Genomic DNA, 12,208 nt, shown 5'->3' on the forward strand with positions numbered 1-12,208 from the left:
CTTAGGCCACAACGTATTTCTGACAGACTAGCTGTCCCGAGTGTATTTGGTGGCGCGTCTTGTGTGAGAGCCGCCCGCTCTGACACGGTGGTCGGATTGTCCGCGAGTTTCTGTCACTTTCCCTTCGCACTTTACGCCCTTGTCGCGCACAGCGGGGAATGGTTTGTTTTGTTTTCATGAGTTTCCAGTGTGGGCGGGGCTTAGGGACCACCTGACCTCCCCGCGGCTTCAGTGTGGTGGAGGAAGTGATGGGCGCTCGTAAGGGGGCGGGGCCGGGGCTGTGGAAGCATTGGTGACGTCACCAGTGAGGTCGGATCACGTGTTGTAAACGGGTCGGTTTGGCAGAAGGAGGACGTTGCTGGTGCCTGAGGATGTCTCTCCGCCGGCTGCTGCCCGTGCTGTGTGTCCTGCTGGCCGCAGCCGCATTTGCCGCCGCAACAGGTGGGTGTCAGTGTGAATGTGAGCCTCTGCTGCCTCTTGCGGTACCGCAGGTCCCAGGACTTGGCGGCTGTGCTACGTGCCCCGTGACTACTCCCAGTATGCGTAGTGAAGGCTCAGGGACGGCAGACGCGTGTGTACTGACTGTGGGGTGTAATACTGCGGTCAGCCGTGCTGTGCAGGGGGCGCCCTGTGCTCAGTTGTGTGGGAGGATACGGGGTGACAGACGTATGGGGCTCCAGCTGTACACACCACTCATGGACCCTGGAGCAGACCCTCACTAATACCTGGCATACCCCAGGGTGGTCTCTGATTGTCCCTCCACTAGGAGACCCCAAGTGAAGTGCTCCCGTAACGTGAGTGGTGTCTTGTGCTCACAGCTGTACCTGTACATCCCTGCTGTCATAGGGGTACGCCAGCTTTACCTGTCCTCACCCGGAGGGTAACACCTGTGGGTTCCTGGGCCCCTCTAATCCTGAGAGCGGGGCGGCCGGGCACTGGACCGGACTATAAAGCTCCGCTCTTGGGGTCAGACCTGCTCATGACTTCTGTAGGTGGGAATAACCGTATTAAAGTCAGTCTGCAGTTCAGCTTTAGCGATTAGATTTTCATTCATCTATGATGCACCAACTGTGCCAAAACCAACTGATCATACATCATTTTTATTTGGATTAAGGTACCCCGGTCACAAGTACTGAAAATGAATGTCTCAAGGTTCTGTATGGAACATCTCAATGTCCTGAATAATATTTGCCAAAAAAAATTATCAACTATGTATAGTTCAGAAGTTATTCTCGTAAATCGCTTATTTATGTATGTTGACACAAACTTGGTAGAGTTTCACCAGTAACTTGTACTATCATCAAAATGTCTTGCTGGATTTAGTTCACAACATTCTGGTCATAAAGTACATTATGATAGTGCTAGTAAGTTACTGGTGAAACTCTTCCAAGTATCCGTTAAGGCTAGTTTCACCTTTTGCGTTTTTTTTCCTTCAGTCACAATCTGCCGTTTTGGAAAACAGCGGAATCCGTTAACGGATTCCGCTGCTTCACATAGACTTGTATGGACGACTGATGGACCGGACTGATGCTTCCGCTGGCCGACGCTGCGTTGCTTCCGCCGGGCAGAAGGAACGCAGCATGTAATATTTTTTTGAGCAGCGGAATCCTTAGGATTTTGCTGCGCGTGCTCTCTCTGGCTCCCTGCACATTAACCAGGGTACACATCGGGTTACTAAGCAAAGAGCTTTGCTTACTTACCCAAAATTTACCCTGGCTACGTGTGCACGGAGCCAGTGCTAAGCGGTGTACGCTGGTAACCAAGGTATATATTGGGTAACCAAGCAAAGTGCTTTGCTTAGTTACCCGATATTTACCCTGGCTACGTGTGCAGGGAGCCCGATACTTCCCCCCCTTGGCTCTGCCCCCTCCCGCACTCCACTCCGCATTTGTGTGCGCGCACTCACACACTCTCACCTGTCCCCAGCCATGCAGTCCCCGGCACTGACGTCCTCAGCGCCATGCCCCCGCTCGGCTTCACCCATCCCGCACTCCGCCCCCCACACACATTCTCGGCGTCCGGCTGCTGTGAGCGATCAGCTGATCACCCGGCGGCCGGCTGCTGTGAGCTATCAGCTGATCGTTCACAATAGTCTGCCGCCAGTAAAGTGTAAACTGTTTAGAAAAAAAAAAGTTTAAACTGTAAAGGAAAAAAAAAGCAGATTCCGTTGTTTTGTATGATCCGTTGTGCCACTATATGCAGCCTATCCGTTGCATCCATCACACAACGCAGCGTTCAACGCAAGTGTGAAACTAGCCTAACATACATAAATAAGTAATTTACGTGAATAACTTCTGAACTATACATAGTTGAACATTTTTTTTTTTTTTTGCAAATATTATTCAGTACATTGAGATGTTCATTTTGAGTACTTGTGGTCCAGGGTAGAAAAAAATAAAAAAAATGATGTATGATCAGTTGGTTTTGGAACAGTTGGTGCACGATAGATGAATGAAAATCTAATTGCTAAAGCCAAACTGCAGACTAACTTGAATCCGGTGTCAGAATATCCCTTTACTTGAACATACAGGGGCCCAGGATGTAGATGCCGCTTTCAGCACCGATCTTCACTGCTCAGTTACACATTCTGGCCAAGAATAATGGGGCAGAATGATCATTAGTACAAGTGTATTGTCCCCACACAGCAGCACATTTTCTGCGGCACATTCTTTTGTTTACACAATATGCCATCAATAAATAGGATGAGTGTTGTTCTCTTTGGTGAACGCCGGCGGTTTTGATATAAACCTATAATTTGAGCGAGCTTGCCTATGAGATAATTTTCAGATTATCTAAAGGCTGTGTTCACATCTGTGTTGGAGTCTCCTTTGAGCAGAAGTTGTCAACCTTAGTCCACGCTGTCCATTGAGCTCCTGTGGTATCGGCCTCTGCAGCAGATACAGCAATGGGCCATGTTTCCTGATTGTAACAGTGTCAATGCAAAAGTGAGCATAGCCTTGGGGCTCACCCACCCAAGCGTAAATCATGTCCAAGGGCTCTTTGATGTTTTATCGGACACCACTCGGCCCATTGTTCTACTACAGAGCAGTGCCATCAGCGCTTCTTTTTTACTTATGCCTATTCGGTGTGAGAAAATAAGCTCACCATGCTGTGAGTGGCTCCGCATATTGGACAGTGTACACCCATTCAAGTCTGTAGGTGCGTGGAATTCATCGGACTACACTCTGGTGACATCCAAGGTGAATTTGATTTCTGCAAACTCAGGGAATGAAGAACAAGGAGAAATGTTCTTTCCCACACAGTGTCATCTGAGAGAATCTGATCACACTATGCTGACCCTTGGATCAATGTTTTTTACATAATCGGCCCAATTCTCTTGCAGGAAGACTATACAAACATGGGACCTTGGCCTTAAAGAGGTTTCCCACTTTCAAGAACTTGGACCCCAAACACTCTTAGGCCCCTTTCACACGTCAGTGATTCTGGTACGTTTGTGCTTACAGACCCATTATAATGAATGGGTCTGCTCACACGTCAGTGATGTTTCACTGACCATGTCTCCGTGCAGCGTTCACACGTGTCCGTGATTGCCGCACGGAGACATGTCCATTTTTTTCTGGCATCACTGATGTCCCACGGACCACGCAGTGGTGTGATCCGTGAAACACATGCCAGAAAAAAACGTGCTTTTAAAATAAAAATCATTTTTACTCACCCGGCTTCAGCGGCACTCTCTGCAGCCCGTGCAGCCTGCTGCTTCTGAGCCGGCTCATTACTGTCGCGCATATTCATGATGCACGACACAGCCGACCCGGAAGCAGCAGCTGCGGAGGTCAGCGCTGGCCGGATGCTGCACAGCGGGAGCGATCAGCACCATGGAGAGCGGGAGCGCGCACAGGTGAGTTGATCTCTAAGTGCAATCACGGAGAACGGAGCCCGGATTGCACTTAGACAACCCACGTGTGCCGTGATTCACGGCACATGGAGGGACATGTGCATGTTTTACACGCCAGTGAAAAACGTCAGTGTTTTTCACTGACGTGTGAAACGGGCCTTACCAGCGTGTCCTCTCTCTCATTGACGTTACTCAGGTTTTGGTGTTCTGACTGCAGTGGTGACATCACATTGACAACTGGTATCGTTGCTAAAAATCAATCACTGAGCCCAGTGCTGTGTGCCATCTACCTCGGCGCAGGTGCTGACCACAATGATTGGCTCCATGGGTTGTGAGCGCTGTTGAATCACTGCAATTCAATGGCCAGAAACACTACATCCTGTGGCTAGTGATGTCACTAGCTGGGCTGCGCTTTTCTGCTGTATGCTGAGTATTCTGACACTGCTCTGTAGGCCATCAGATTATTACTGATCTGAGCAGGCAATTTGGCGGATGCTGTCACTGGGCAGATTGCACAGCGCAGGAAGTAGCAGAGTAGTACCTGAAACAAGTGCCACTGATGACGCTTGGTTTTAGGGAGGGAATAGGGCTGTGACAGTGACCGGAGCCTCTGCCCTCCAATGACTCTTTGTTTCAGTAGGCCAGCATTCACTGGGATTATTAAATGAAATATCATCACACAGGAAATAAGGGGAAAAAATAGAAAAGCCATTATAGTGTAGTGAGGGAACAGTAGGGAATTTTTAATACAAATGTATGTTAGAAAATAGCTTATATTACAGCCCTAAATATGGTAGATGGGGATTTAGAATGAAGTCTAGTTTGGCTTCAGACCACCTTTTAAGCTTTTGGAAGCATTTGGTGAAGTCTAGGGTGATGGCAGACTTTGCTGAGAGCGGTGTATGACTGGCCTTTATTACGTATATTCACTATGTGACTTCCCCTGGGTTGTAATTTTTCCTGCAGCTAGAATAGCTTATTTCAGAGTTTCTCTTGGTGCCAGTGCAAAACAAACATTGCTGTGATTGTTATTCTATGCCCTGATTTACCAGCTGGGAAATAACTAATCTTATTAACTGGCTGTGTACTCAGCCAGCGAGGTGCAAAGTATAAAGCGGCCATACATCCCCTGCACACACACCTTGTCTGATGGTAATCCTGAGGTTTATTGGCCGCGCGCTGGCACTTGTAAATGTTGGCCTGATGTTTTATCAAGTGATAGTGTTAATCATTAGTGATGAGCGAGTACTAAAAAGCTCGGGTGCTCGAAGCTCGGGCCGAGCCTCCCAAGATACTCGTGTACTCGGCCCGAGCAACGAGCCCAATGTTATCCTATGGGAGACCCGAGTATTTTTGTGAAATGACCTCCCGGCAGCATGGAGAAACCCTAAAAATGGCACAAAAGTCTCAGAAGAGTGCTCAAATGACATGGCAACAGCATGGGGAAGACCCCTTGAAGCATTTATCACTCAAAAGTCACAGCTGTGAACAATTTTGTCCGCGTTTTACGCCATTTTTACGGACTCACCAGAAAACCTTCCAAAATGACCCCAAAATGATTTTTCATGGCAGAAATGTTAAGGGCACATACCCAATAGTGAGATAGAGCTGGTGTATGTTACTTTTTGAGATTAATACATGAAAGATTTTACGTGAAAACATTGTGTGGCACTCCGATGTCCCTGAGAAGAGACGTACATGAAGGCCTCTTGAGTCTAATGTGCCCATTTTGAGGAAGTGAGTCTTTGTAGTATTTTCCTTTGCCAGGGCAGTCCAAAATTGTGAGGTTCACCAATGTCCCTGGATAGAGACGTGCATGATGGCCTGTAAACCTGAAGTGCCCATTGTAAGGAAGTGGGTCTATTTTAGTATAGCCCTTTGCCAGGGCAGCCAAAAATTGGGAGGCTCCACATTGTCCCTGGATAGAGACGTGCATGATGGCCTGTAAACCTGAAGTGCCCATTGTAAGAAAGTGGGTCTATTTCAGTATAGCCCTTTGCCAGGGCAGCCAAAAATTGGGAGGCTCCACATTGTCCCTGGATAGAGACGTGCATGATGGCCTGTAAACCTGAAGTGCCCATTGTAAGGAAGTGGGTCTATTTCAGTATAGCCCTTTGCCAGGGCAGCCAAAAATTGGGAGGCTCCACATTGTCCCTGGATAGAGACGTGCATGATGGCCTGTAAACCTGAAGTGCCCATTGTAAGGAAGTGGGTCTATTTCAGTATAGCCCTTTGCCAGGGCAGCCAAAAATTGGGAGGCTCCACATTGTCCCTGGATAGAGACGTGCATGATGGCCTGTAAACCTGAAGTGCCCATTGTAAGGAAGTGGGTCTATTTTAGTATAGCCCTTTGCCAGGGCAGCCAAAAATTGGGAGGCTCCACATTGTCCCTGGGTAGAGACGTGCATGATGGCCTCAAAACATTAAGTGTCCATTTTAAGGAAGTGGGTCTATTTCAGTATAGCCCTTTGCCAGGGCAGCCAAAAATTGGGAGGCTCCACATTGTCCCTGGATAGAGACGTGCATGATGGCCTGTAAACCTGAAGTGCCCATTGTAAGGAAGTGGGTCTATTTTAGTATAGCCCTTTGCCAGGGCAGCCAAAAATTGGGAGGCTCCACATTGTCCCTGGATAGAGACGTGCATGATGGCCTGTAAACCTGAAGTGCCCATTGTAAGGAAGTGGGTGTATTTCAGTATAGCCCTTAGGCAGGGCAGCCAAAAATTGGGAGGCTCCACGTTGTCCCTGGGTAGAGACGTGCATGAGGGCCTCAAAACATTGTTCCCATTGCAAAGGAGCGGGTCTCCTGTCGTTGTAATGTCCATTCTGCAAAGAATGGGCGAAAAAATTTACCACTGGGGGTATACCTGAAACAAAGACCTAACTATTGTAACGGTCATCATGATGGCGCATGAGGAGAAGGAGGAGCAGTCCAGCGATTATCCAAAGTCGAGAAGTGTACCCATGGGTGAGTGGAGGTACATGGCAAACTTTAAACTCCGCTCTCATTTGCTGGTGGTGTGGTGAAGTCTGGCCCAATCCAACCCTTGTTCATCTTTATCAGAGTCAGCCTGTCAGCATTTTCAGTTGACAGGCGGGTGCGTTTATCTGTAATGATTCCACCTGCGGCACTAAAAACACGCTCTGACAAAACGCTAGCAGCAGGGCAGGCCAGGACTTCCAAGGCGTAGAGAGCCAATTCATGCCACGTGTCCAGCTTGGATACCCAATAATTGTAAGGCACAGAGGAATGTCGGAGTACAGTTGTTCGATCTGCAAGGTACTCCTTCAGCATCTGGGCAAACTTAGGATTTCTTGTGGCACTACCCCGCACCTCAGGGGCTGTGGTACGTGAGGGGCTGAGAAAACTGTCCCACATCTTAAAGACTGTTCCCCTACCTCTGGCGGATTGGACTTGTGCCTCTCTCGGCTGTACGCCTCGGTTGTCCACTGATTCCTGACCTATGCCGCTAGCGTTTTGTGAGGGGAATGCTTTGCCTACTTCCGTGAGTATGGCCTTCCGAAACTGCTGCATTTTGGTTGACCTCTCCTCCACGGGAATAAGAGACAAAAAGTTCTCCTTGTAGCGTGGGTCTAACAGTGTTACCAACCAGTAATGATTGTCGGCCAAGATGTTCTTAACGCGAGGGTCACGAGACAGGCAGCTTACCATAAAGTCAGCCATGTGCGCCAGACTCTTAACAGCCAGGACTTCAGTAGCCTGACCAACAAGATGACTGAACATGCTGTCCTCCTCCTCCTCCTCCTCCTCCTCCTCCTCCTCATCTACCCTGTCCTCTGGCCAGCCACGCTGAATCGAGGATATGACTGGTGTGCATGTCATATCCTCAATTTGGCCGGAGAGTTGCTCCATGTCTTCATCCTCCTCCTCGTCATAGTCCTCCACTGCACGTTGTGATGAGACGAGGCTGGGCTGTGTGTTATCACCCACACCCACTACTGTTTCTTGCTGCAACTCATCGCGCTCCGCCTGCAATGCATCATGTTTGTTTTTCAGCAGGGACCGTTTTAGAAGGCAGAGTAGCGGTATGGTGACGCTAATAATGGCGTCATCACCACTCACCATCTTGGTGGAGTCCTCAAAGTTTTGGAGGATGGTACATAGGTCTGACATCCATCTCCACTCCTCAGGTGTTATGTGTGGAGTTTGACCCATTTCCCGACGGCTTAGGTGATGCAGGTACTCAACAACTGCCCTCTTCTGCTCACATATCCTGACCAACATGTGCAGAGTTGAATTCCAACGCGTGGGGACATCACACACCAGTCTGTGAGCCGGAAGATGCAAACGGCGCTGAAAGCCGGCAAGGCCGGCTGAAGCAGTAGGTGACTTTCGAAAATGTGCAGACAGGCGGCGAACTTTTACCAGCAGATCAGACAGCTCTGGGTATGACTTTATAAACCGCTGAACCACGAGGTTGAGCACATGGGCCACGCATGGAACATGTGTCAGCTGGCCTCGCCTCAAAGCCGCCACCAGGTTCCGGCCATTGTCACAAACGACCTTTCCTGGCTTTAGGTTCAGAGGTGTGAGCCAGTGATCTGCCTGCTGTTTCAGAGCTGTCCACAGCTCTTCTGCATTGTGGGGTTTGTCACCTATGCAGATTAGCTTCAGCACAGCCTGTTGCCGCTTCGCCGAGGCAGTGCTGCAGTGCTTCCAGCTTGTGACTGGTGTGGAGGGCACAGTGGATGAGGATGCGCAGGAGGAGGAGGAGGCTGAAGAGCATGACATTCCGGAGCTGTAGAGTGTGGGTGAAACACTGACTGAGGTAGGGCCTGCAAACCTTGGTGTGGGAAGGACGTGTTGCGTCCCTCGCTCAGACTGGGTCCCAGCTTCCACAATATTAACCCAGTGTGCCGTCAACGAGATGTAGCGGCCTTGCCCACAAGCACTTGTCCACGTGTCTGTGGTTAGGTGGACCTTGGGTGAAACAGCGTTGTTCAGGGCACGTGTGATGTTTTGTGACACGTGGTTATGCAACGCGGGGACGGCACACCGGGAGAAATAGTGGCGGCTGGGGACCGAGTAACGTGGGACAGCTGCCGCCATCAGGTCACGGAATGCTTCTGTCTCCACCAGCCTAAAAGGCAACATTTCCAGCGCAAGCAGTCGCGAAATGTTAGCATTTAGAACTGTGGCATGTGGGGTGTTGGCAGTGTATTTGCGCCTGCGTTCAAAGGTTTGCTGAATGGATAACTGAACGCTGCGCTGGGACAAGGACGTGCTTGATGATGGTGTTCTTTCTGCGTAGGCAACTGCAGGTGCAGGAGTGGAGGAGGCTTGTTCGCAGGCAGCATGGACAGAGGATTGGCTCGCATGCACAACCAGCGAAGACGTAGCAGTGACATCAGCAAGCACTGCTCCTCGACTCTGTTGTACTTCCCACAAAGTCGGGTGCTTGGCTGACATGTGCCTGATCATGCTGGTGGTGGTCAGGCTGCTAGTTTTGGTACCCCTGCTGATGCTGGCACGGCAGGTGTTGCAAATGGCCTTTTTTGAATCATCTGGATCCAACTTAAAAAACTGCCAGACTCGTGAAGACCTAACATTTGTACAGGCACCTTGTGTCGTCGTGTTGTTCCGGGGAACGGTTGCCTGACTTCTGCCTGGGGCCACCACCCTGCTTCTTACTGCCTGTTGTGATGCTACGCCTCCCTCCCCCTGTGCACTGCTGTCCTCGCTCTGCATATCCTCCTGCCAGGTTGGGTCAGTTACTGGATCATCCACCACGTCGTCTTCCTCTTCCGCACCCTGCTCCTCCTCCTGACTTGCTGACAATTGTGTCTCATCATCGTCCACCACTTGTTGAGACACGTTGCCAACTTCGTGAGAACGTGGCTGCTCAAATATTTGGCCATCTGTACAGACGATCTCCTCATGACCCACTTCAATATGAGCTGGCGAGAGGCCAGAATGTGTGAATGGAAACGTGAACAGCTCTTCCGAGTGTCCAAGTGTGGGATCATTAATGTCCGAGGAGGACGTGTACTCAGCCTGGTGGTAGGAAGGAGGATCAGGTTCAGAAATGTGCGGTGCAGTATCACGGCTACTGACACTTGACCGTGTGGAAGACAGAGTGTTTGTGGTGGTGCCAATCTGACTGGAAGCATTATCCGCTATCCAACTAACAACCTGTTGACACTGGTCTTGGTTCAAGAGCGGTGTACTGCTGCGGTCCCCAAGAATTTGGGACAGGACGTGCGAGCGACTAGATGTGGCCCTTTGTTGTGGCGAAATTAGAGCTTGCCCACGACCTCGGCCTCTGCCTGCACCACCATCACGTCCACTTCCTTGTTCCTTGCCAATGCCCTTGCGCATTTTGCAATGCTGTGCACTGCTGACGTGTATATTCACTACTTGTGCGTTATATCAAAGTTTCTGGAAATTGCACACAAGTGCACCTGTACGCTGCCACCGACAGGCACACACGTGCGGTTTTTAAATGCAAGCACGGACGCAATAATAACCTAACACAGGTTTTAGGAGCAAAAATTAAGAACTCTGACACTATCAGCCACTGCTGACTGACGTGTATTATACACTACACTTGTGCGTTATATAATAGTTTGGTAAACGCACACCAGTGCACCTGTACGCTGCCACCAACAGGCACACACGTGCGGTTTTAAAAACCAAGCACGGACGCAATAATAACCTAACACAGGTTTTAGGAGCAAAAATTAAGAACTCTGACACTATCAGCCACTGCTGACTGACGTGTATTATACACTACACTTGTGCGTTATATAATAGTTTGGTAAACGCACACCAGTGCACCTGTACGCTGCCACCAACAGGCACACACGTGCGGTTTTAAAAACCAAGCACGGACGCAATAATAACCTAACACAGGTTTTAGGAGCAAAAATTAAGAACTCTGACACTATCAGCCACTGCTGACTGACGTGTATTATACACTACACTTGTGCGTTATATAATAGTTTGGTAAACGCACACCAGTGCACCTGTACGCTGCCACCAACAGGCACACACGTGCGGTTTTAAAAACCAAGCACGGACGCAATAATAACCTAACACAGGTTTTAGGAGCAAAAATTAAGAACTCTGACACTATCAGCCACTGCTGACTGACGTGTATTATACACTACACTTGTGCGTTATATAATAGTTTGGTAAACGCACACCAGTGCACCTGTACGCTGCCACCAACAGGCACACACGTGCGGTTTTAAAAACCAAGCACGGACGCAATAATAACCTAACAGGTTTTTTTGGGGAGCGACAATTACAGTACAGACAAGTCAGACACTATCTGGACTGTTTTACACTGTGTACACCAGCCCCAGATATGAAGGCTGGTATACGGTCACCACTACCCTGCCTGCCTGCCTGCCTGTATACTGCTACAATAGTCCTGACAAGGACTCTTTTGGTCACTAGCCTGTATTCAGACCTGGCTATACCCTGCCTGTATATAGCAACAATAGTCCTGAGAAGGACTCTGCTACTGTACGCCGACCTGGCTATACCCTGCCTGCCTGTATACAACTAGAATAGTCCTGAGAAGGACTTTTGGTCACACTGTTTGCAGCCCTGCAACTGAAAAAGCTATAAAGGGCCGCAAAGCTTTCCCTGAATCAGCGACACTCTCCCTACACTCACTGTCAGAATAGCTGTGAGCAGAGCACAGCGCGCCGGCCTATATAAAGGCTCGGTGACGCTGTGCAGGCCGGCCAATCACTGCAATTCCACAACTAACAGGGCTGTGGCATTGCAGTGGTCTGCCAGCCAATCCCTGCATGAGGGCTGGCTCTCAAAAGAGCGCCAACATGCAGAAATGAAGACCACGAGTAAAGCACGAGTATCGCGAGATTACTCGTTCCCCGCCGAGCAGCCCGAGTACAGTGATACTCGTGCGAGTACCGAGTAGTGACAAGCATGCTCGCTCATCACTATTAATCATGTAACAGTTACCTGTCTGGTGACTGTCATTGGCTGCGTGTTTATATGAGTGTCGTTATATTTCACAAGGAAGTTGTGCAACGTAAAGAAATAATGACATCCAAAGCACAAAACGTTTCTTCTCCTTCCAAATCAATTCATTATTTCCAGTTTAATATTGAGCTATTAATGTGCTGATAATCACTGCTGATTTTCCAGCCATTAGTTGTTTCACAAGGATTCCAAATGGAGATGCTTAATATTGGTATAGTGAGGCATAGCTGCTCATCTGTAGGCGTGCTGTGCCATTTCACACATTCGGCTTTTCTCCGGATTGGCGGATTCGGCTTACTCCAGTACAGTACAATGGCAGAGCAATAACTTCTGGGTCACATGCTCCGGTCACATGACAGCATGTGACCGTAGCTT

General features: G+C 49.3%; 1 protein-coding gene across 1 annotated transcript in view; it reads left to right on the forward strand.

Annotated features, from left to right (window-relative positions):
• Window positions 1-287: 287 nt before the first annotated feature.
• Window positions 288-12,208, forward strand: part of PTTG1IP (PTTG1 interacting protein) — a 35,573-nt gene continuing 23,652 nt past the window's right edge. Inside the window, exon 1 of the mRNA XM_075317576.1 lies at window positions 288-441. Within this exon, the coding sequence (XP_075173691.1) occupies window positions 372-441 (70 nt within the window). The 5' untranslated portion in view covers window positions 288-371. The remainder of the gene's footprint in view (window positions 442-12,208) is intronic.

Source organism: Anomaloglossus baeobatrachus, chromosome 7 (genome assembly GCF_048569485.1).
Source record: "Anomaloglossus baeobatrachus isolate aAnoBae1 chromosome 7, aAnoBae1.hap1, whole genome shotgun sequence".
Taxonomy (NCBI): Eukaryota; Metazoa; Chordata; class Amphibia; order Anura; family Aromobatidae; genus Anomaloglossus; species Anomaloglossus baeobatrachus.